This window comes from Stegodyphus dumicola, chromosome 4, assembly GCF_044657685.1.
Source record: "Stegodyphus dumicola isolate Sdum_Otavi_A_Nest chromosome 4, ASM4465768v1".
In the NCBI taxonomy this organism is placed as follows: domain Eukaryota; kingdom Metazoa; phylum Arthropoda; class Arachnida; order Araneae; family Eresidae; genus Stegodyphus; species Stegodyphus dumicola.
The window spans coordinates 254,571,496-254,597,649 of NC_140771.1; the positions used below are offsets into that span (position 1 = coordinate 254,571,496).

Here is a 26,154-nt window from a genome sequence, read left to right on the forward strand (position 1 = left end):
ATTTACTTGCGCCAAAAGATATTTTCTTTTCCTTTACATTAGAGTTTAAAGAAATTTTAAACGATATTCATTTTATGAATTCTTGATTAACGTGACCTTCGAACTTCGACACCGCTTTCGAGCTTTGGCGACATATATATCGCGCACGCACAGCTGTTTCCCTCCATGATGGAACGGAGCCACGTGTGTTGCAGAGAGGTTTTCTTTCTTTACAATACATATTTTTTGATTCTAACCTTCATGGTACCGTATACTAGGATTAAACCCATTTTGTTTTATACGAGAACAGGTACTTTCTTTAGTTCATGCACTGCACATGCGATTCTCGAGGAAACCAAAAGTTGCGGGAAACTTGATTTGCCTTTCTAAAAGACAATCACATTGGAGATGCGAAAATTGGCTCTATGCCAGCTGCCCGAATGACACTACGTGATACATAATTCGCCAAAAAAGTGATCTCTTCCGACGTCGGCGCAAAACTCGCCTTTTTTGGCGGGATCGTTGTATGAACTTCCCTGACTTTTCCAGATTTTGACAAAAATACTTAAATTCCCTGACTTTTCCCTGAATTTTTTGGTCAATTTCCGAATTCCCTGACTTTTTTCGGTTTTCCAGGTAGCGTGGCAACCCTGTTTCAACAAATGGAATTTCGAGAAATTAGCAAGTAAATGACTAGAATAAAATTAAAAAAAAAGGTCAATTAAGAGTAGACAATCAAATGTTTTAGAAAACCAAAGTAATTTAGAAACTCTTGCCTACAGAAAACTTTCCCCGACACGAATTATGCATATATAATCAAAAAGAAACTAGATATTATCCATAAAAATACATAAGTAATACTAAAAAGGCAAGTAAATAGTAAATTTTAATTTAACTTATAAACTATATTTGCACTTTGAGAGTGGAGCAGCATTTGCCAAACTAAGTGATGTTAAGTAGCTTAAGTTAAGTGATGCGTTTCTGCTAACTTTATAAATGGAGGGCGCTAATATAAGGTTGAATATTAAGCTGCTATATGTTAGATCTATTGATATAAGGTTAAATTGAGTGTTAAGCTGCTATCTGTTAGATCTACAAACTACTTAACATCACTTAGTTTGGCAAATGCTGCTCCACTCTCCAAATACAAATATAGTTGGTAAGTTAAATTAAAATTTACTATTTACTTGCCTTTTTAGTATTATTTATGTATTTTTATAGATAATATTTAGTTTCTTTTTTATTTATATGCATAAATCGTGTCGAAGTTTTCTGTAGACAAAAGTGGAAATTGCTTTGGTTTTTTAAAAAATTTCGTTTTCTACTCTTGACTTTTTTAAAATTTTAATTCTAGTCATTTACTTGCTCATTTCTCAAAATTCCACTTGTTTAAATTTCTTTTTAGTAATTCACAACATTTGGTTTTACTTTTGGTTTTGGCTTTTACTCTTGCCTACATAGATGACGAAACACTAATTGAATTTGAAGAGTTAGGTTTGGAGGCAACTTCCCCTTGATAAGTTTGTATCCTGCCTGCTCGATGATTATTCACTTAATTATTTAAGTGAATAATCGTTGAGTTCACTGCATTTTTATAAATCTTTTAGGATTAAAAAATTTTTGGAATTGTATATTTATTCATGGATTTTGATACTTGAAATTGATTTACATATGCTCTCAGAATTTAAATGATAGTGTAGATTAGTTCACAGCAATAATTAATCACTTAATTGTTTGCATTAAATATCACTATCAAAAATTTAACTTTAAATTTGCTTTTTACGAATAGAGAATGTTTGTTAAATTCTAGTTATAATAGGATGTTTTAATATTTATTTTTATCACTTTACTATTATGTAAATGATTACATGAACTGCAGGGATTTCTATGTTTTATCAGTATACTGATGTGTAATTCTGGTTTTTATCTCCTTCAATTTTTACACAAATACCATCTCCTTAAATGTATCTTTTATGTATTAATTAATCAGCATTTTCACAATTTATTCTGACAGTCACACTTGCTCTGAATGAGGGAAGGCAGTAAATTAAATACTTTTATTTCCCACTTAAGTAAATAAAGTATAGTGAATTTAAACAAATTTAAATTCTTAACAAATAGGTATAAAAGTAAAAAAGTAAAAAAGCAAATTTAAATTCTAAAAAAAGGAAAAAAACCAAAATAATTTAAGAATATTTATATTTAAATTTAATTTATTAAATTAAAGTCAATTTATTCTTATGAAACAATAAAGTATAGTGAACTAATATTTATGTATAAATTATATTTGCTACAGAAAACAATGACTATTTTGTGTAGCTTTTTACAGAACACTTTTCTAATAAAATATAATTTATTTCTGACATTATTTTCATATCTAATTATTTCATTCATGTTCTTACATATCACAAATCCTTATAATTCAAGGATTTGTGATACATCCAACTGTACAATAATTCAAATCTTTAATTCTAAATTCAAAATGTTAAATTATCTTTTTGTGTGTAATTAAATTTTTGACAGCAAAGCATACATGTAAAAAATCAATCAAACATAAAAAGGGAGGAGGGATTATATACAAAAAAAGAAAGGAAACATACCAACATTATCCAAAGCATTTGTAACTACTGAAAACTGGCGAAAAAATTCGACATTGTACTGTGTGCTGCAAAAAAATTATTTAAAGTTATGAACAAATAAGCATGAACACAATATATAAAAATCAAAGATAGAAATACTTTAGTTTAAGTTATAACATAACAAATGACATTTTATATTTAGTCAGGAATATTACCATCAATGACAAGCTCAAAAAAATGGTTGATAATAATACATATAGGCAAAGAAACCAATTGGGTTTAATATGAAAGTTCAGTAAAAAAATAGTACTTTACAATTTCTAACAGCATCTCAGCAAAGAACCGAAAAAGTTGGGCCAAAAATTATTTATTTAATTATATATATATATGTGGTGTGTAATAGAGCTGTGATATTTTGATTGGGCAATAGCTGCAAATGATTGGTGATGATGACGTTGTAACATTTTGGTGAAGGCTTTTTTTGCATAGATACAAGCATGACATTTACAGACAGACATGCCCAAAGACATACTTTATTGCTGGACAACTAATTCTTGATACACATTTCTTCTTCCCATATTATCATCATGGGCTCAATATGCACCAAATCTTTATTTCATTCCTTAAAATCTACATATTAGAAAAATGGATGAGCAGAGAGACAAGCGGCACAAGGTAGCAAAGGGAAGTATACATCTGATGTACACACCTTGATCTGTGATTGGATAAGAGCTGCCTGCATTGCAGGATTACATAAGAAAGCAAAAAACAGATTAATTTTGAAAAGACACAGTCCAGAAAAAAATATTATCATGATGGGTTCATGGATAATATTTTGGGCTAACGTATCATGAGCTCTATATGCACAAAATCTTTATTATATTCTTTAAAATTTACATATTAGAGAAAAATGGATGAGCAGAGAGACAAGCGGTGTGAGTTAGCAGAGAGCAAATGCAAGGGAAGTACACATCTGGTGTACACACCTTGATCTGCGATTGGATAAGAGCTGCCTGCATTGCAGGATTGCATAAGAAAGCACAAAACAGATTAATTTAAAAAAGACACAGTCCAGAAGAAAATATTATAAACTGATACAGTCAAAAGTCTTTAATCCGGATTGGTCAGGACTTCGACGATTCCAGGTTATCGGTTTTTCCGGATAATAGATCATCAATTTAAATCTGGTAAGATGGCATGCAGAAATTATAAAATTAAAAATATGAAACCGTAATTTGTCAAATAAAGAACAATTATGATCTAAAGGGTATCAAAATTTTCAAAAAAAAAAAAAAAAAAAAAAAAATTTATTTGTTTATTTTATTAAATATGTCTAACAACGCACGCATGTATATAGCATATATTACGCATAGTCAAAATTAGAAAATTGCAATTAGAAAACTATTTGATGTGTATTCGTGATATTTATAATGACGAGGAATTTGATTTAAATCATTTTAAAGACGGAGTACATCGAGATGAAATACTACATTTAGTAAGGAATTATATAAGCCGAATACAATAAAAACAACTGCCCTGAAGATAAGGATAGTCGTGACAGATCAACTTCCAGTTCATTGCGTGCCGTGACATTGAATTTTTACAAAGAAAAGGCATCCTTCATTATAGAAAATTATGTTTGAACAACCAACGTGATGAAATTATGCTTTCGCGAACTCGGTAGCGAAATAGCGATTCAGGCATCCATTCAGTTATGTTTAGCAATTTTTATGTAAATTACAATAATGACCTGAAACACTTATTTACTCTTATGCTTCCATTCAGTAATGTTTAGCATTTTTTTTAAAATTATAATAATAAAAAAGTATTATCTGAAATTAACCTTTCATCTAAATTAATACATCAATCTTGGATTAATTATTTACTATTATACTTCCTTTCTTGCATTAGGGTTGCCGCAATTATTTTTGGCAGCATTGGCATCAACAATAGTTTGGCGATTTTTTACAGCCCTCAAAACCAAATAGTACCCAATAATGCTTTCCGCTTTTTCCTCACCTTTGAATAGCATAATTAACTTTCAGAACTAATTTTAGAGGCAAAATGTAATGAATTTACAGCATAATTTCATTCTTAATGCTGAAAACAAATTTGGTTATCTTCACTTAAAGATAATAAAACTTTTAGAATGACAAAGGAAATGCTTTCAACGGAAATTCAAAGTAAATCGATTTCTCGTACAACACCATACTATAAACACATACCATCGACCATAATCCTGCATAATGCTGAATCACCGATTATTTCGAGAACAGTTTTTCCTCTCTAAAGTGGTTTCATAATGCCCTATTTTACTTCACTGGACATTACAACTTTTTGATTTGCAGATATTTCCTACTGTAATTTCAAAGAAGTTAACGGCAACAAATACCTTGGCACATTAAACATGCCTGTTCTAGAACATAGCATTTACATTTTTATACCAACACTGCACTGGAAAGAAAACAGCGCAGCAGTATCTTAGTGGCAACAGAAGCAGAAGCAAAGTGTTAACAGAGCAAGGGAAATTATGAATTTAGAAGTGTGAGAAAGTCAAAAGGTATCTTGTTCTGCAATTGGATAAAAGCTATCCACATTGCAGGACTACATAAAAAAGAATAAAATGGGTTAATTATGAAAAGACACAGTTGAAGAAAAGTTATTATAAACTACTGCTACTTTTAGAACAGAAATGGGAGATATACAAATTAAAATGAAGAATCATAAGGCTATTGTTAACTTAATTTATATACAGGGTGTTTATAAAGTCTCGGACCCATTTTGATCTTTAAGAACTCGATACTTGGAGCTTTCATGATCACTCATCTACTATACCTCTTGGAGCAACACAAGAGAGGACTTGACAGCTAAAATTGGTTGGTAAGCCTTTGAATTATTTATTTCTTAGTATCAATCTTTGAAAACGAAACATAATGGATGATTTAACAAAACAGAAAAGGAAACGTACTGTTGTACGTAGTAAAGTTACCACACTTTTAAATAAATTTCAGAAACTATTATCGGAAGAATTAAGCAAAGAACATCTAGAAGATTTAAATTCATCAAATGAATTGTTACTTGAATACCATGAAAAACTTAAAAAAGTCTTGATTCAAAGATCGATGCTCTTATAACTGATGAAAAAGAACATGATAATGAATTACTTGCATGTGAAGAACATGATGAAAAAATAACAACATTTAAAGCTAAGATTGTTAGTAAAATAAAGAAAATTAACAGTAATCAAATTGTTGAAAGAAATGCACTAGTAGTACTCTGAATGATAACAATGTTGTTACAAGTAGTGCTTTTTAGTAAAGTTACCTAAATTGAATATTGAAAAATTTGCTAGTGATCCCAGTAAATGGCTCGAATTTTTTTAATTCCTATAATAATGCAATTCATTCTAATCCAAGTTTATCAAAAATAGATAAGTTTATTATTTGGTTCTGCATACAATTGTGTATTTTCACACTTGCGCCAACTATTAAATATCATATAAAGAGGACCATAGTGATGTAGAAATGTTAGATAAATTCTTGTATGTAGATGACCTTTTGCATGGGGCCGAAAGTGATGATAAAGCATTTTATCTGCCAACTACTGCGGTGAATATTCTGAAAGATGCAAACATGCATCTTCAAAAATGAAACATAATTCTAGAGTTCTAAGAGAACTACGGTCAAAAGTGGAATTGATTTTGAGGAAATTAATTTAAATAAAAAGTCATCAAAAGTTCTAGGCTTGAAGTGGGATACAGATCAAGATAAGTTTAGATGTAACACAATTCAGAGAATCGCTTGATGAACAAAAAGTAACTAAAAGACTCATTTTACAAACCGTAGCCAAAATTTATGATCCTATTGGACTAATTTCTGCATATGTTATTAGAGCTAAGTTTATGATTCAAGAATTATAGGAATCTGGTAGTGATTGGAATTCCAAGGTACCTGATGAGCTAAGAAGGAAGTTCTTGACATTCTGAAATCGAAGAACTTGTTAATATTAATATTCCTGGAAGATATTCTTTGTGTGGCTGAGCAATTAATGCAGAAACTATGATCCTAATTGTTTTCGGCAAAGCCAGTATCAAAGGATGTGGTAGTCTAGCGTATCTTCAAAATATCACTACTTTGGAGACATCCTTTACACTATCTAAAAGCAGAGTAGCTCCTCTAAAGACGCTTACACTTCCGCGCTTCGAACTGATGGCAGCTACTATTGCTGCTACGATAGCTAATTATCTGAAAACACTCTTTAACATCAAGGAATGCAATATTTATTGCTTTAGTGACTTTCAGAAAGTACTTCATTGGATAAAGGGCTCTGCCAATAATATAAAGCCCTTCACAGCAAATTATGTTAGAGAGATACAGAATTTAATCACTCCTTCTCAATGGCAGTTTTGCAAGGGATGTGAAAACCCAGCAGATGTTGTATCACGAGGATAGATCTAATATACAATGAATTTTGGTTTCACGATCCACCTTCAGTAATCAAAGGGTTGAACCTGTTTTAGATCCTGAAGAGGAACTTTCTCTTGAAGAGCAGCAAAAAACTGCGGTGTGCATTGAATCCAATAATCAAAACGAATTTGACCTTCTTACTAAATTTTCATCCTGGAATAAGCTCAAAAGTGTAGTAGCATGGTGTCTTAGATTTGTGAAAAATGCCAGTTATTCAACATTAAAAGTTAAAGGAGTTTTAACCGTCCTGAACTCAAAAGAGCTTCAGACATTATTGCGCACTTAGTTCAAGAAAGTGAATTTAAAGCCGGAATCTTGGCGTTAAGAGAAGGAAAAAACATCAGCTTTAACAGCAGAATTATCTCCTTGAATCCCTTCTTGGATAACGAAAATGTTCTTCGTACTAGAGGAAGGCTAAGGAATGCTAATATACCTGAAAATCAAAAGCACCAGGCAATTCTTCATAAGAAGCATCACATGACAATTAATAATTAAGCATTTTCATGAAACTCATCTTCATGGAGGAACTTCACTTACAATTTCGGCTATCCGATAGAAATATTGGATAATTAACTGTAAAGATGCAGTATGCAAAGTTATTAGAAACTGCATGAAATGCTTCAGAAATCGTAGAAATACTGCAATGCATATAATGGCCGATCTTCTGGCACCTTGAGTTGTGCCAAGCAGAGTTTTTTCTAGAGTAGGCCTTGATTACGCAGGGCCATTCCTTGTGAAACCCTGCAAGGGAAGAGGAGTGAGGCCAATCAAGTGCTATATATGCCTGTTCATATGTTTTGCCATGACAGCAGTACACTTGGAGGTTGTGAGTGATCTCTTACGAATTAACGTGTCTTCAGTCAAACAAAATTCCTTAACAGCATCCGAAAACTTCCTAAAATTATCTGAACTATAATCTGTATACTGGCATCGCCGTAAAAAATATCCTCCATAGTGCCATTATTGTCTGACCTTTCCTTCTTACAAACAGGTCACTTAATAATGGCTACTAAGTAAACCTTCATTTACTCACCAGTCAATTAACGCTCTTTCCCCCTTTCTTTCCAAATCGTACAGAAACGTCAAATTAATTACCACATTCAGCCATTTTACTGTCTAAACCACAAAACAAGCAGTATTCCTAACCAACAGCCATGACAAACCCTTACAAATCTTTTCCCATAATTCAAAATTTACTGCAACCGATTACGTCATTATAAGTGCTACCATGTAACCAATTATTGCTTAGATTTATGATTTCTTCAATGAATCTTTACATTATGGTAACTTAGCGATTTCTAGCGAAACTTTGGCAACTAACCCTGCTAGTTTTTTTTTTTTTTTTCCATTTTGTTTTAACGAAGTAAAGGAATTTTTTTTTTTTTTTTTTACTCAACATTTTTTCCAACAATCTGCTAGCCGAATTACGCTTATACTAGAACTTTTATGGAACAAAAGTGCTTAATAATGATGAAGATTAGGTGCGAAACTGGGAGAAAGTGTAGAATCGCCCACTGCTTGCCACGTTTTTAAGCATTGCATATACACGGTAACCATTTACACGTCGACCCATTTTCACTTAAAAAAAACATCCCAGAACTGACTCAGAACAACACTCTTGACTTTATCCATGTACACATCGACCTATTTTCACTTTAAAAAGTCAAAGAAAATTGACAAATATCCAATTCTTCTTACTCTTGTAAAAAGCGCCAAACAAATAAGTGGACGATTCTGCACTTTAGCAGCGAAATTGTTAAGTGCTTATTAGCTAAAATCCCCACTGGAATTTTCTGGAAAATGTCACATTACATGTCTCATGATCTCTCATTTCTCCGAGACAAAATAATCTGCGATTCGAACTGTGTACTTCTCAGATTATTGCTAAAGTCCTAGCTAGTAACCTTTATCGCCTTACCAAAATTTCGCCAAACTACCTGTTACCATATTCTAAAGATTAGCCATTTCCTCATTACACTGGCTCATTACATTCATTTCCTCATTTCCTCATTACATTCAATATATAAATACAACTTAATAATTTCTTAGTAGGCCATCAAATAATTTAATAGAAACATTTAAAAAAATGTCATTTCATTAAAAGAATGCTATAGTAAAATTTTATTCCCCGATATTTCATTTAATATTTGGAATGTACTTAACTTATTCTCAAGTTACTTGAATTATAAATATTCAAATTAAAACTACCAGTGAATTAAAATTTAAAACAAAACAAAAATAACTTACTTCGTTATTGAATCATGATATGCAACAATTTTTGCCTTTGGATTAAATTTCAGAACACTCTCTTTAGCAACCTAGAAAAGACAGAAAATACATACGATCTGGCAATAAAAAAAATCTTCCTATTTTTTCTTTTAAATTGTTAAAATATAAACAATGAATTAAAGTTTTTAAACACATAAATTATGATTAGCATTAACACATACATGAGTAAAATTAATTATATGCGTTTTAGATATTCATTAAACAGATTTGTACTTTTTTTAAAATGCGTTAGACATACTAATGCTTGAAAATCAATTTAACTCAACATTAACATATGTTACAATGAGTAATATTACAAAGTAACTATGATTATAGTTAGTAATTAAACTAACTATGATGTTCATTATTTTACAACTGGGGTAGGTTTAATCCTAGTATCCGGTGCACAAGGGATTTGGCGACTTTATGATGAGCAGTAAACGGGACATATACGATGAGTAGTTAAACGGGTCATGTTACAACTCGAACGAGAAATGAGCGAAAGTTTCTCTTCAGCCAGTGGCAATGGGGAGTCGAAAAACAAACTTGGAAGAGAGGGGTCGCTCACTCGGTTTTCTCTCGAAAGAATTTGATACGAAGGGGGCATAATCCTCATCTTTTGATTTGAAATTAATCTCGAATATGTATATATTGTAATATAAAAGATGTGTGTAAATTAAAGTCATTAAGACTTAATTGAAGTAGTGATTTGAATCGAATATAGAAATCGAAAGCTCTCCCAAATAGAACTATGGATTATAGAAATGACATATTTTAGTGGTGCCTTCACCAAGGGACTTTTGGATTAGAATTTCGAAGATTAGCAGATGGATTACCTGTAAACAGGTAAGCAATTCCTTTTTCTTTGAAAATTTGGAAAAAACTGAGTTTCAATATTGTGATTAGTCAATTTTAAACATGGAAGCTTTAGACAAACTGAAGCAGAAACGTACGAATGAACGCAGTAGCGTTACGAAATTAATTACAAAAATAGAAGCTTTGTTATCAGAAAATATCGAAAACACAAACATTGAGGAATTGCAGGAGATGAATGAAATAATTCTCGAAAGAGAAAACACGTTGAAAATGTTGAATTCACAAATCGAAAATCAGTTAAAAGATGCTAAAGAATTTGAAAAAGATATTAATGCAAGTGATAAATACAATGAACAAATTATGTCTGCAAAGTTTAGAATTAAAATAAGATTAAATAAATGTAATGAAAATTTGTCTGTGAAAAATACATTAGATGCAAATTTTTTGAACACTTCTGTTTCTGAAATAAATGTATCGTCATCGGCTATGAAATTGCCAAAGTTAAATATTCCAAAATTCTCAGGAGATGCAGGAAAATGGTTAGAATTTTTCAAGCTGCGATTGATCAGAACAAAGCGTTAACCAAGGTTGAAAAATTCGTGTACTTGAAATCATTATTGATAGGGCAAGCATATAATGTCGTTGAAGGATTTCAATTAACCGAACACAATTACGATTCGTGCTTAGAACTTTTAAAAGAACGCTTTGGGAAAACCAGAGAAAATTATAAAATCACATATGAATAATCTTTTGGACATAGAACCAGTTAAAAATTCTTCTAACTTAAATGCACTAAGAAGATTACACGACGCTTGTGAAATAAACATTCAAAGCTTAAGTAATTTAGGAGTAACTTCAGGTTCGTACGGACACTTGTTAAATCCGATATTATTGAAATTATTGCCTCACGATTTGATTCTCGAATATCACCGAAAGCGTGATCCAAAAGAGGAATCTGATGTTACAGGTTTAATTGCTTTTTTGAAAAACGAAATTGAATGCCGCGAACAAACGTACGCAGTTAACAAACCGGAACCGAAATTCGTTCCATTGAACGGAAAGAATAAACACTTCGACAAGCACAAAAGTAATTATAAATACACAAACAAGAAGTTTAACTCTAAAGTTAACCCCTCGTCGTCGGCAGAATTATTAGCTCCTGTAAAAGAAAACTGTATTTTTAGCAAAAATAGCACACGTAATAGTCAAAAGTGTAATATGAGTGTAAATGAAAAACGAATTGTATTGCGATTAGAAGGTCGTTGTTATATTTGTCTGGCTCAAGGTCATCGATTTTCTGATTGTTCTGAGAACTCTTGTGTATACTGCCACAAAAAACATAATGCAACCCTTTGTTACAAAAATGAGAAAAATTCCGAAGCATCACAACAAAAGGTGTAGAAAATTCAGCGTGCAATCACATTAGAATCGGTAGGAATAAAATATTTTTACAGACGGTAACAGTAGAACTTAAAATTAGGTCACGCAATAAATTAGTTCGTAGTTTATTTGACAGCACTAGTCAACGCTCGTATATTCAGAAACGTCTGTCTAAACAACTGGGATTAAAAGTCGTGGGAAGGGAAGAAATAATGATTCATACTTTCGAATCTTAAGTGCCTACCAAACAGAACTGTACGCGAGTAGAAGTAAAAATAAAAAACATTTTCGATAATCAGGAATTAATTATTCAGGTTTTAGAGACTGATGAAATATCGAGTGCTGAGCTAGACTATCCTCCGCAAAATATTAAGGAGTTGTTAAAAGATAGGGGAATAATTTTAGCGGATGTTGATCACGAATCTTTAGATAACAACAACGTATCTTTACTCATTGGAGCTGATAATTATTGAAAATTAGTAAAAGACAAAATTGAACGTTTGAACTCAACATTAGTTACAATGGAAACCAAAATGGGTTGGATTTTAATGGGAAAACTATTTGATCGTATTGAAGATGGGGAAAATGTAACTAATGCAGGTGCAGTGACTTCTTTATTAATTCACACATCGAAGATTGAAAATTTGTGGAAATTAAGATTTATTGGAAATCCAAGACTCTGGGTTGAAACAAAATGTAGAAAGGAAATGGAAATTGCCGCATTGAATCATTTTAATAAAACTGTTACCTTTAAAGAGGGAAGATATGAGGTTCATTTGCCTTACAAGCGCCTGGCCCCAGCCCTGTTCTTATTGGTTGCCGTTTATGACATGCTGAAAAGATGCCATTATCTGTTTCGTTTGAATTATGTCAAGGGGAACTTATAACTACGTTGGATTTGGTTATGTCCTGTGTTAATGTGAATTTGTGCGATGTAACAGAATATTTGCAATTAAAACGAACCTAACAATATAAGAAAATATGTCGGCACTTTTTATATAATTTGTTAATGCTATTTCTTGACATTGCTTCGTCAGCAATGTTAAGAAATAGCACTTAACTCTTACTGTGTAAATAATGTCTGCCGCAGTTTTCAAGAATTAGCGGTTTATTTTGCAGAAAAGTGTTTTCAAAAGTGATATAAATGTAAAAGCTAGTTATTGCTTTATAAAAATTAATTGTTTGTTAACTAAATAACCTTCCTTTTATTTATTGTTTGTTATATAGAGATTGTTTGGTATTAAAATTGCTCGTAGGCAGATTAATTTTTTTCTTTCTAATTCTAGGCATTAATTTCTCTTCATTTATGGTTAAAAATAAGATAAAGTGATAAGATATTTTTAAAGCACTAATAATATCGTTTATTTGACTTTGTCAATTGGAGTTATGATGCTGTTTTTTTATGCATTATTGTTTTGTTTCTTAACTTTTATATCTTATAAAAAGTGTTATTGTAAAAGTGTTTTATGCTTATAAAAAGTGATCACTTTTTATCTTAAGTCAATTTTTATCTTATAAAAAATGTTTGTCAAACGATATTCATCTAATGACAAAAATACTGCTAAACGGTTATCGCCTGCACATCGATTTGCACGTTTTTTCTAATACTATGTATATTAACAATATATTTCTGAAGCTGCTTTTTATTTCTGTAATTTTTTCCCAAATACGGCAAATTATTCTATCGTCGGCCAGCGCTTCACCTGTTTCAGCGCTAAAATGACCTTGGGCTCAAGCTTTTGGCACACAATAATGCCGCGGAGAATTCTTTTGGTCACTGTATGACATCAGAAGTCGTGTCCAATAAGAACTTGGGGTGGTGGCTGGGGCCAGGCGCTTGTATTTGCCTTGGGTAACAGAAAAGGACTGTTTAAGTCAAAATTTGGATATTGCCAAACAGCATTTAAACAGTACGACACACCGGTTGATACAGAAGGGCAAATTCGAGGATTACGAAAATGTTTTCACAGATTGGTTAAATGAAGGAATTATAGAGGAAGTTCCTGAACACGAAATGAATAATCTGTGTCCCTATCTAGCACACAAAGGGGTATTCAAAGAAACTTCGACCACGAAATTGCGACCGGTATTTGATGCTTCCTGTAAAGACAAAAATTCGCGTTCACTCAATGATTGCCTAGAAAAGGGTCCAAATTTGATGGAACAAATTATTCCTCTAATTTTAGGATTTCGCAAAAATAGAATAGGAGTTATTTCAGACATAAGAAAGGCTTTTTTGCAAATGTCAGTGAATAAGAGTGATCGAGATTTCTTACGATTTTTATGGTGGAAAGACTTTGACAAAAAGGAACTTAGAGTTTTTAGACATAAACGCGTTTTTTTGGATTGAATTGCAGTCCCTTTTTATTGGCTGCTGTATTAAGCCATCACATTGATCTAAATTCATATAAATATCCTGAAACAGTGGAAAATTTAAAAGAATCATTCTACGTAGATAATTGCATTACATCTGTTCCTGATGAAAAGACACGCGATTCATCAAGGAATCGAAACAGATATTAGATTCTGCGTCATTCGATCTGAGAGGGTGGGAGCACACTTCTTTTCTGAAATCTGAAGACAGTATAGAACCTATTCCTGTGTTGGGAATTTTGTGGGATAAGGAAGATGATAGCCTTTTCTGTGAGGTGAAGACTGTTACTTACAAACCAGTAAATTTTACTAGAAGAAATATATTGTCTGCGGTACATCGCATTTTCGACCCCATGGGTTTTCTCTGCCCTATAACGCTAACATATAAACTACTCATACAAAAGACATGGTTGTTAAAAATGGGTTGGGATACAAATATACCCAAAGACTTAGGAAAAGAGTTCTATTCGTGGATTGACATTTGTCACTTTTATCCAGTATTAGAATTCCAAGGGCTTTAGATATAAATGGAAATGAAAGTCTTAGTCTTCATACGTTCTGTGACGCAAGCCTATGGATGTGTGATTTATTTAAGAAAAGAAACAAGTGAAAATATATCGGTGAATTTTCTTCTCGCTAAAAGCAGAGTGAGTCCATTACGAAAAATGACCATAAATCATCTAGAATTATTATCCTGCTGTATAGGAGTCAGACTCGCAGCTCTTGCTATACAAACACTCAAATTAGACAACGTTCCAAGGAACTATTGGACAGATTCGTGTACTGCTCTTTCTTGGATCCAAAGAGATGACCATTGGGCGCCATTTGTCGCAAATAAAGTAAAAGAGATACGAAAATTGTCATCGGAATCTGAATGGCGTCGCATTCCAGGAAATTCGAATCCAGCAGATATACCATCACGAGGGTGTTCGATTAAGAGTTTTGTGAAATCTCGCTAGCGGCAAGGACCAGAATAGCTTATGAAGAACGATGAAGAGTGGCCAACTAGTGAAGTGATTACTAATGAAGAAGAAATTATGAAAGAAAAGCGAAAGAACATTATTTCCACTTTGGCTAATATCACCGCTGAAAAATGGTATCTGATTTACTTTTCAAGTTACTTTAAAATTGTGAGAATGATTTCTTGGATTCTAAGATTCATAAATAATTGTAGACATGGAGGAAGAAATTATGGCAAAATCCTGAGTGTTGAAGAATTGGACATTGCTGAGAAGAAATTAGTGAAGATCGTTCAACAAGAAGTATTCTCTAGTGAAGAAAAGTTGAAAGGACATTTTACTTTCAGAGATGAAGAAGGGATTATAAGGTTGAAAACGAAGATTTTGAGAAGACATGATGATGAAAACTTCCGGTGCTCCATTGTACTTCCATCCAAACATGAATTAGTAGAAAGAGTGATACAAGACTACTATTTACAACTTTTACATGCTGGTACTCAAGTTCTTTTGACCAACGTTCGTCAAAAATTTTGGATAATAAAAGGAAGAAAAACAGTACAAGGAGTCATATCGAAGTGCGTTCGGTGCAAGAGACAGCCGGCGAAAGCTCTTGATACAGTGCCTTGTCCTCTCCCAGAAGATCGAGTCAGAGATGCTTATGCATTTGAGGTGACAGGTGTTGATGTAGCAGGACCACTTTATTTAAAAGAAAATAGAAAAGCTTGGATCTTGCTTTTTACTTGTGGAGTTTATAGTGCGGTTCATTTAGAATTAATTGAAAGCTTATCGACTAATGGATTTTTTCTCGGATTTAGAAGATTCATAGCACGAAGAGGACGGCCTATAGTAGTATACAGCGATAATGGCACAAATTTTGTAGGGGCAAGGAATTTGCTCCGATCTGTTGACTGGAACCAAATTATCAGAAGTTCTTCGATAATGAAAATTCAGTGGAAGTTAAATCCATCAACCGCAGCACAGTGGGGTGGCTGGTGGGAGAGACTGGTTCAGATGATCAAGAAATTATTTAGAAGAGTCCTGGGAAAAGCATTACTTTCATATGAAGAAATGTTAACTATCCTACGTGATGCAGAAGCAAATATCAACTCCAGACCGTTAACATTACGAGTCAGAAGATTCCACCGATTTGTGTGCACTCACTCCATCTATGTTTATTCAGGATGTGTAAACTGAAGGTGTTCCGGATCTGGACAGTTTGGATAAAATCAACTTATCGAAAAGATGGCGATATCACCAAAAGTTACGTGTGGAATTTCGTAAAAGATTTATAGATGAATATGATGGTATGTTAGTACATCGGCCAAAGACTGTACCTTCGCGAACCATCAAGAAAGGTGATTTAGTGTTTGTAGAGGACGATAAAAGGAAAAGAACAGACTGGCCTATGGGTCGTGTGATCGAAGCATACCCAGGAAAAGACAACAACATCAGAGTGGTGAAAGTAAAAACATCTAGTGGTGAACTGTTAAGACCAGTTCAAAGAGTATTTCCAATGGAGATAAACAATAAAGAATCTATCTTCGAGCTTAAAACTACTGAATCATCCAAATCTTCGAAAAATACTGGTAAAATGAATGATTTAGTAATTGATACCATAGACTGTGAATTTGAAAATTCTATTAAAACAATTCAGTTTAGTAGATATGGCAGAAAAATTGTGAAACCAAAGAACTTTAATTAGTTTAATTTTGTTTTCAGTACCACTATTATTTGTTTTCTTTGTTCCTTTCTTTGAATTAAAATTTTGTATACAATTTAATTTTCCAGTTTAGTGAATTAATCTCTTTGCTAGTATTTTTCAGAAAAGAATTTTTTGCCTGTTGTTTTAAGAATGTAAGTTTGCAGAATATTAAGTAAGTTTAAAATATTCAAGATATTTGTTATGCCTAGATGAAATTGTTGATTTTGGTAAGATTAATTACTCATCTTATATTCATATTTCAATTTTCATTTCAGAATTGTTTTGATTTTTTCATACTTTGTCAAAAATCAAAAGGTGGGAGAAATGTTACAACTCGAACGCGAAATGAGCGAAAGTTTCTCTTCAGCCAGTGGCAACGGGGAGTCGAAAAACGAACTTGGAAGAGAGCGGTCGCTCACTCGGTTTTCTCTCGAGAGAATTTGATACGAAGGGGCATAACCCCCATCTTTTGATTTGAAATTAATCTCGAATATGTATATATTGTAATATAAAAGATGTGTGTAAATAAAAGTCATTAAGACTTAATTGAAGTAGTGATTTGCATCGAATATAGAAATCGAAAGCTCTCCCAAATAGAACTATGGATTATAGAAATGACAGGTCATTTTGATGTTGGCGATAATTTTCAAAATCGCGCCAAGGCTGCACCGTATACTAGGATTTTACCCTGGGGTGATTCATTCTAACACCTGCCTAATGTCAAACATAAATGGTAATCAGCCAATTTAAAAAAAAATCCCAAATCTATCAAAAATTAATTTTGAGTTAAAATATCTTTTAGAAATATATAAATCAATTAAGATATATATTAATTGTTTGATTTTAAAGACAGATTAATTATTTGACATTAGAAATCAAAAAATTCAGATAAATTAATAAAAATAAGATTTACTTACAATAGCTTTGGGTCTCCCAATATGCTGTTTATGGAACAGAAACTGTCGGTTGAGATTACTCAATTCAATGGTATCCAGATCAATCTAAAGCATTTAAAATATAATATTTCAAAACACTTGACAGATCACAAATGAAAATATTGAACCACCAACTGCACAACAGTTTATCGTGCTTATATTAATAACACTTTTTTTTCGGCTTTAACATAAAAATCTCTCCACTAAATAGCCAAATTAAATCAAACCTCAATGCTTAGCCATTTAATAAATATTTAAGTACAGTTTTTAAACTAAAATCGGTTGATCTTTACAATATGGTAACTGGTAGTTTGGCGACATTTTGGAGGCGATAAAGGTTACTACCTGGGACTTTGGTAATAATGTGAGCAGTACTCGGTTCCGATTACGCATTATTTTGCGTGAGGGAAATGAGAGATCATGGGATTCATGGGATATGTCATGTGTCAATATTCATGGGATATGTCATGTGATATTAATGGACGAATTATGGTTCTTTAATCGGAAAAGTGGGGAAATCGGGAAAAAATCTGGAAATTTTGTATTTAGCTTTATTCTGTGTTGTGTGAAACAGTGTTGTTTAATTTTTGGATCCCATGGCCCTAACTAAAGTGAATTCGAAATGGATATTTAGGCATTGTGATAAAGAGAAGTTTGCTTTTTATTTAGCGGAGGAAGTATGGAGGAAAAATTCGCAGAAAAAATCTTTCAATAATTTTATTGAATGAATTAGAAAAGTGTATCCGCCACGTAATCAAGATTCTGAAGAAGATTAGGTAAGTTAGTATTTTTAATTATTTGAGGATATTATTTTTATGCATTGTTCTAAATGTAAGGTGGAAAGGAATTTGGTATTATTGGGAAAATTGTTATTAGCAATGATTTAGTTTAAAGTAATTAGGATTGTAAGGTAATTTTTATTAATTTAATGTATGTGCTCATTTATATTTTAAGTAGTAATATTTTAATGAAATGATAGTTATTTTGTGAATTTTATGTTTGTAGGAATTTGGTATACGTTTAAGTTGATATAAACGTGCATGGAAATAATTTAAATATTTGATACTAAGTATTTGTAATGCTTGCGGTATGAATTCGTTGGTGACGTGTATAATGTAATAGATGATTTAGAGGTAAAAGTTTTTGGATATTTTATGTATTTTATATGTGGAAATGTTCATATTTGTAAAGGGTAAATACTTTTTCGCGATCAGGTAATTTCATATATATTCTTTTTACCGGGTTTAAAGATTGAGAAAATTGTCATGTATTTTTGTGAAATTTTTCTAATTTATGAGAAAAAAGCAGTGAACATGGATATAGTGAAGAGTGTGCGCAATGCCATTTTTGTGCAATTCTGGGATTTTTTTTAAATAAAAATAAGTCGACGCGTACATGGTTTAGTGATATTTTAATTAAATGATAGTTATTTTGTGAATTTTATGTTTGTAGGAATTTGGTATACATTTAAGTTGAAATAAACGTGCATGGAAATAATTTAAATATTTGATACTAAGTATTTGTAATGCTTGCGGTATGAATTCGTTGGTGACGTGTATAATGTAATAGATGATTTAGAGGTAAAAGTTTTTGGATATTTTATTTATTTTATATGTGGAAATGTTCATATTTGGAAAGGGTATAAACTTTTTCACGATCAGGTAATTTCATATATGTTCTTTTTACCGGGTTTAAAGATTCAGAAAATTGTCATGTATTTTCGTGAAATTTTTCTAATTTATGAGAAAAAAGCAGTGTACATGGATATAGTGAAGAGTGTGCGCAATGCCATTTTTGTGCAATTCTGGGATGTTTTTTTAAGTAAAAATAAGTCGCCATGTACATGGTTTATGTGTATGTGTTATTTTGAAAAACGCGTAAGGAGTATGGTATTGTGCACTTTTTCCCAATTTTGCAGTGAATATTTGTCATGATTAAGCAGTTTTGTTTGATAAAATTTCTAGCATAAGTGTAATTTGGCTACTAGATTGTTGGAAGAAGTGTTCAGTAGATAAAAAGAAAAGAAATATGTCTTTACTTCATGAAGACAAAATGGCGGCGGGGAAAAAAATAGAGGGTTGCTGTAGGAGAGTTGGTTGCCAAATTTTCGCCAAAAAATCGCCAAGTTACCATAATGTAAAGATCAACCCTAAAATCTTTCAAAATTAAATAGCCATAATTCTTTTGCAACCCAAGCTTCAGTCGCTGAATCGTTCTCTCGGGATGGTGCCTCGACAAGAATCAATGTCATGTTGGGATGGGCAAATTTGCACTACTAAAGGCTAACTATGGAAACAAAATTCACATAAATTAAATTTGTGATTGAATTCTTTCAATTTTTGATGCATTATGACCGGAACACTCAAGTAGTGTTTAGAATTAATTTGAAAACTCTGTCATATTGTTTTGCTTGACATTTAAAGTATTAAAAATGTTTCACTATATAACACACAAGATATTCCCCTCAATGCTAACCAAACATTTTTAGATGAATGGGGGGAGGAAAAGAAAAACACCTCTAAAACAATAAGACATAAAGCCCCATGTGGCCCAAAATAAAAACAAATGCATTCAGAAAATTCCAGAAGATCCCCAAATGTTCTTATCTGATGACACAGTTAATAACCAGCTGTTTGTTTACATTACTCAACCTATGATTACTACTTTGATTCTGAAATGAAATACCAAAAATAAAATGAAGGTCAGCATTTTCCAGTCTCGATAAATTCCACCATAACAGGCACTATCTAATGGGAAAAAATACTAATTAAATGTTCTATCTATCATATGTGGTATATCCGGCCTACCAGTAACATTTAAACAGCAATTCATATATGACACATCAGTCCCAAAAGAATTGCCAGTACAAACAGGATTAAAATGTCCAATGCACTAAAAAAGCAATCAAAACATAACTCAAGAATAGGCTATTTAATTTAATCACTGAACACCAAAAGATTTAAAATTACAATTTTGGTTTGTGATTGAAAATTAAAGTTATGAGTAATGAATTCCTTCTTGACTATAGATTATGGCAATTCAGATCAAATAAAATTTAACACGAAAAATAATGTTGAAAATCACTAGGGAGTGAGAGAATGAAATTTAAACTATTTAACTTTTATTGCTAGAAAACACGCTTGTGAAGGAAAAAAAAAAAAGAAAAGAGAGAGAGAGAGAGACAGAAAAGAAAACTATTTAAATAAAACTCAACTGGGAAATTTAACATTCTTTCTTAAAATAAGTAAGTCGATCATATTTTACTGGGTAAAAAGTTAAAAGTGTTTTTGTTACATTTCACAGCTGAAAAAAGTATTCTTTGTTAAAAAAAAAAAAAAATTATACCAAAGAATTATTCCAGTTTAAACTGGACAGGTTTATAGTTCCCTTTTGCATTTTTTTAAAGATATTAGTTTCATTGTTGTATTAATTTCACTAAAATGAACACTTTCTTTCTAAAATTTCTGAAACTAAGTTATAAATGAATAAATAAAGCATTAAGAAAAGTTTAAAAAAATTAAAAAAAGCATGCAAAGCTTCATTCTATCTCTTCCTTTCTCTGTTTACTTTCTTGCTATTAAATACACATATTAAATTTAAAAACTGTACATTAGCTAACATATAATTTAGCTAATCACTTCTTTCAATAAACTATGAAGCAAATAAATCAATATTTAAGATTAGGTAAAAAATACGACTTTTTTTAGAGAATATAAGTACGAAACATTTTATTGAAAAACGCAAGAAACACCTCAAATTTATTCGATTTCTCTCTATGAGAAATCCTTTTTGATTTTCAATAATATCATAAGATAAAAAGGATGCTTACAAACTGTTCGAAGTTCGGAAGAAAATAGAAGTTTCGCGTCCCTTTCCCATATTTGATTTTTAGCTTTCAGTACAAAGTAGTATAGATTACAATCACTTTTAATGTACAATATACATTAAATCATATGGTGAAATGTAATTATACAGAATTTAAACAGAAAGTAACAATACAATATTTTTTTCCAAAACAGAGTACAAAGCCGGTAAAATTTAATTTTACATACATAAAAACATACATGAATTAACTATTAAGTTTGAGCTGTAAAATGAGCTCACTCTTATCGGTAATTAGATTTTCTTTTCGAAATATTTAAGATTTTAAAATAGGTAACTAAATAAATTTCACTAATGTATCTATCTCTAGTACTTCTGCTTCTGAATTTGCATGGAATACATACCACATGTAAATCCTCAAATCCAGTCAAAACCAGAGTTTTTAGCAATTCGCAGCCAATACCTCCTGCACCAACAATTAGAAGTTTACTTCCTTTAATTTCATTTTTAAGCGTTTCTTCAAAGACACCATCAATGTGTACCGCCATTTCTCACTTGAAATTAAAACTAGACACTCGGTAAAAACGATGCCACGAGCTGAATATTAATATTAAACCGCAAGCCAAAAGAATGTGCATTTTGAAAGTATGGAAAATTAAAGGCCAATTTAATTTCAGACATTGGCCTCAAGTATTAAGAGTACAATTATTAATTTACAACTTATTTCGGCAAATTTCTTCCATAATTTATGCGAAATAGTCATGTTACTTCACAGAAGCTGATAGTTATATGGTTCCGTTGTTGTTGTTGGGACTTATCACACTTGTCTAACAGTAAAATTGTTGCAACTCTCAGGGCTACAACGTGCAAGTTACAAATTGAATAATCACAGCAGGGATTATTAATATAAAGATTTAATATGGATATCTCACACAAGCTGAAAAACGTTACATTACTCTAAGAAGTGCATACATAACTGAGTGAAAAGGGAATTTCCCCGCTTAGTTCGCAGTTAAAGAAAAAAAATAAAAATAAAAAAAAATAGTCCAATCAAATGCGGCACTCCTTCTGCCGACCTTTGCCGAGCCGTTACGTAATCGTTTGTCTGCAGCAGCCGTCTCTAACAAAAATCAAAATAAGCCCACAAAATTCATCAACTTTGCTCACAATTTTGACTGATAGAACTCCGGGAAGACGGGTCTCCCACCTTCTTTCCCTACCAACAGTGCCAGAGTGATTTCGGGCCGATCAAGAAACTCGAAAGATGAAATCGGCAAAGGTGACTTGGCAAGAAAGCCCTGCGCTAGAGCTTCACAATAAGTGCGGTTTTGACGTTTCAGAACTCGGCATAGATAAAAAATTTTAATACAGGATTTCTGAAACTTATTCGTCACAGAGGGACAAGTATTTATTAAAGAACCTTATTGGCTTTCTCTGGAAATTTATGCTGCTTCAATCTTATATCAGAAGGTTTTCCATTCTTTTCTTGGATCATATATTTTTATGAATTTACTTTTCAGTCGATGGTATTTGTATTACAGATCACTGTGCGTCTCGGAAGGGCAAAGAGACCTTAGAAATATATTAAAACAGGGTTATTAAGGTTTTATATTAGCACGTAATATGAATATACAAATAATACTTATTTAATATGTAATTTAAAATCAGAATTTATTAAATTTCTAATTTATTAATATTTAATTAATGTTTTATTAAATTATTATATGAACATTCGAAATGTGTATATAATAATAATAGTAGTTGCAGTGATCTTCATAAAATAAAAACTTCTGTAAATATTTTTAATTAAAGAATTTTGATAATTATTTTCCGTTTCTTGGGAAAAAATACTGTACCTTTGGAGTAAAAAAAAAAGTACTACAACTTCGATAACTGTTTCATTAAACATATGTCCTATTTGATCTTAGCTCAAAGATTTGATTCAATTGCAAAAACTTATACCTGAAAATCAGAATGCCTGATAAAATTAAAAAGTATGACTACCCTCACTCTCCAACTGGGGGAGTTAAGCCGATGAGCATAAGAGGTATATTTGAAAGTGAACGCTGTAGACTCTCGGAAGAATTCACTGATGAGGAACGCAAATGGAGAAAACAGTGGATAAAAGATCAGCAACTATCTCCTAATGAACCTAGACCAGTTCCTCCTGAATGGATAAAAGAAACACGAAATCCAATTCGTAGATTTGTTTCGAAGCCTTGGCAAATTCTGGAAGACCGAATGTCTGTAGTAACCGGGAAAGGATTTGCTGCTGGTTTTAGATACGTGGTACCTAAAACATTAGTGGGAATTATGTCAATATATGTTCTTTGGTATCATCTTAAATACAATCAGAATGATTGGACCAGAGCTTATGGTCCGACTATAATGATGCCAAAACCTGTTGCTTATCCTGGAGATAAAAATTATCCTGTAAAAAGAGAGCGATTTCATCCTATTGATTATGATGATCGTGGCTTCAAAAATAGAACTGTCTTTTTGTAATGTTATAATACTTCAAAAGAATTATTACAAGTAGCGTTTGTAACATAGTTAGAAGTCACTGATATATGAATAAAAAAATCAATTAATTGAACTTTGAAGCATGACATACGATTTTGATATTTAGCTTTTGTTTGATCTTGATATTAAATGCGCCATCTGAAATCATAATGCTTGTGATGGAATCCAGGAAAACTGTAAAGCGGAAAAGGATGCAGAGTAAAAAATAAAGTGTTGGAAAATTGAGTTTTTTCTTTAAAATACACAAGTGTTAAATGACCACAAGTTAGTGAGACAATACCTTAAGTTTCGTTTCTACTGTTTTGTAACATGGACTGAAATTATTGTACACAAATCCTATCTGGGTGGAAATTATTTTGTGACTTAAAACAAAAGTGGAAAACAGTCAGATGTGAGTTTTATCTTAAATGGGGGCATTATATTAAGTAATGCTTGTTTGTAATTCATAATAAATGTATGTATAATTTTTTGAAACATATATTTTGGTATTTAAATTAACAAAGAAATTTTGTGGAGTAATTTTTTCAATTTATGAAAATTTAATCTGCTTAAATAGTTTTATAAATTTATTGTTTTATTAAAGATTTTAATTTGACAGTTGAAAGCGTATATTTGCCACTTCACCATTTGTGCAAGGCTAACTTACAAGTCCCAAAGTTTGTGATGATATAAGCTGCTTTATAATTTTAATTTCTTTCTCTGATTACAAAGGTGCTTTGAAAATGCTATATTTAGTTTAGAATTGTACTTAAAATTTTTTTAGATACTTGCTGAATATGATTAGCTTAGTATTGATTTGACCATGCAGTAAATATTATCCTATATTTAGTTCACTTTTACTTCCCTTCTATTTTAGGGACGTGGTCTTTTGTTTATTATTTCCTGAAAATTTCCTTTTGGCTGTTAATGCACTATTGACAAAACAAAATGGATTAATCCTATGTATATACTAAACATTATGAGAACTAAGGGTAAATACCAAGTTCTTACTTTGTGTTAACAGTTGCTCATCTATTTTAGGCCTATGTATGATCATACGGTCGTCTAGGAGGATGGGGGCTGTGCCCTTATAATAATATATATAATGAAGAAATACAAAATAAAAAGTATCCAACCTCCTGATGACAATACAGCAAAAGGTTTAAATTTCTTATTTCAGTTTTAATTTGTTCGATTCAGTTTTGATTTGTTTGATACATGCAGTTTTTTTTTATATAAAAATTCTCTATCTTTAAGAAATGCCTGTATAAATTACATTTTTTTTTTAATTTCTCATCTAAAGTGAAATGATAATTATTACTTAAACCTTAATTGGAGGTAATAGTTGGATGACTACAATAATAAATGTAATGTAAATATATGAAAAGTTCTTAATTCTTTCCCTTTGAATTATTATTAATACTATCTTTCTACTATTTGGTCAATTTAAATAAATTGGGAAACTTTACTTTTACTAAAAAATTGGGGCTGTTAGTTTTAAAGACATTCTGTACAATGATTACGTGAAGACTTTTATCTTTTATAACCTAACGTTTTCCTTTTTTCTCAACTTTTAGCCAGTTAAGTTTTTGCGTTTTAAGATTTTACAGTATACATTATCTTTGAGAAAGTTTCATCTACCACCTTATTGGCATTGCAACTCTCCTTCCTCGTCATTTGTACTTTTTACAGGGCACAACCTTGATTTGCACAAAGTTTAACCGGATAAGACATATTGAACACACATAAAAATACTGTTTTCTGCTATTGGACACTTAAACCATTATTTCATACTTTTTCCCAAGAAGTTAAAAGTTTCTATTATCTCCAAGAGTAGCTTTAAAATCTTTTTTTTTTTTTTTTTTTTTCACGAGCCCACAGTTTGGGAAACGTTCTTTCTTAAGAAATTCAGTAAGTTTACATTTTATTCAATAATTTTGTTTTCTAATAGGTTTTCAGTTTCAGCTGTTTAAAACTTGGCTTAGAATTTTATACTGTTTATGGAAATCTCTTTTAAAGTTTTTCATTTTCTTAGTATTAAAATTTTATGGCTCAGATAATTGGGGACCACTTATTTTTAGAGTTTTGTTTAAATGAAAATTTGATTTAAAAGTGAATTCTTTTACTCATTAATTTGTAATTGCTTTTGAAAGTTGGATTTGCATTTAGTATATCTCTGCCAAATTTTATTTTTTGGAGTAGTCATTTTTGCATAATGTAGTATTTTATTCATTTGCTCTTTTTTCCAAGTGTTCAAAAATGTGCAGGGAAAATTCTGAATATATTTAAGATTTGACTTTAAATAAATTTTAGTGTTTTATTGAAAATATAATTGAATCCTTTATCGGTTTTTGATCTCAAATGATTCAGAAG

At 31.5% G+C, this 26,154-nt stretch overlaps 2 protein-coding genes across 2 annotated transcripts in view; one reads left to right on the forward strand and one right to left on the reverse strand.

Moving 5' to 3' along the window:
• The window catches only part of Uba2 (Ubiquitin-like activating enzyme 2), a 74,522-nt gene extending 52,367 nt beyond the window's left edge, over positions 1-22,155 (reverse strand). The window contains exons 1-4 of the mRNA XM_085816227.1: positions 21,684-22,155; positions 17,440-17,523; positions 9,272-9,342; positions 2,580-2,644 (exon numbers count right to left, since the gene is read on the reverse strand). Coding sequence (XP_085672353.1) covers positions 2,580-2,644; positions 9,272-9,342; positions 17,440-17,523; positions 21,684-21,827 — 364 coding nt within the window. The 5' untranslated portion in view covers positions 21,828-22,155. The remainder of the gene's footprint in view (positions 1-2,579; positions 2,645-9,271; positions 9,343-17,439; positions 17,524-21,683) is intronic.
• A 998-nt stretch (positions 22,156-23,153) lies between these two features.
• Positions 23,154-24,399, forward strand: ND-B17 (NADH dehydrogenase (ubiquinone) B17 subunit). Its single transcript, XM_035364114.2, has one exon. It carries the CDS (start codon positions 23,254-23,256, stop codon positions 23,782-23,784), a length of 531 nt encoding a protein of 176 aa, XP_035220005.1. The 5' UTR covers positions 23,154-23,253; the 3' UTR covers positions 23,785-24,399.
• Positions 24,400-26,154: the final 1,755 nt, after the last annotated feature.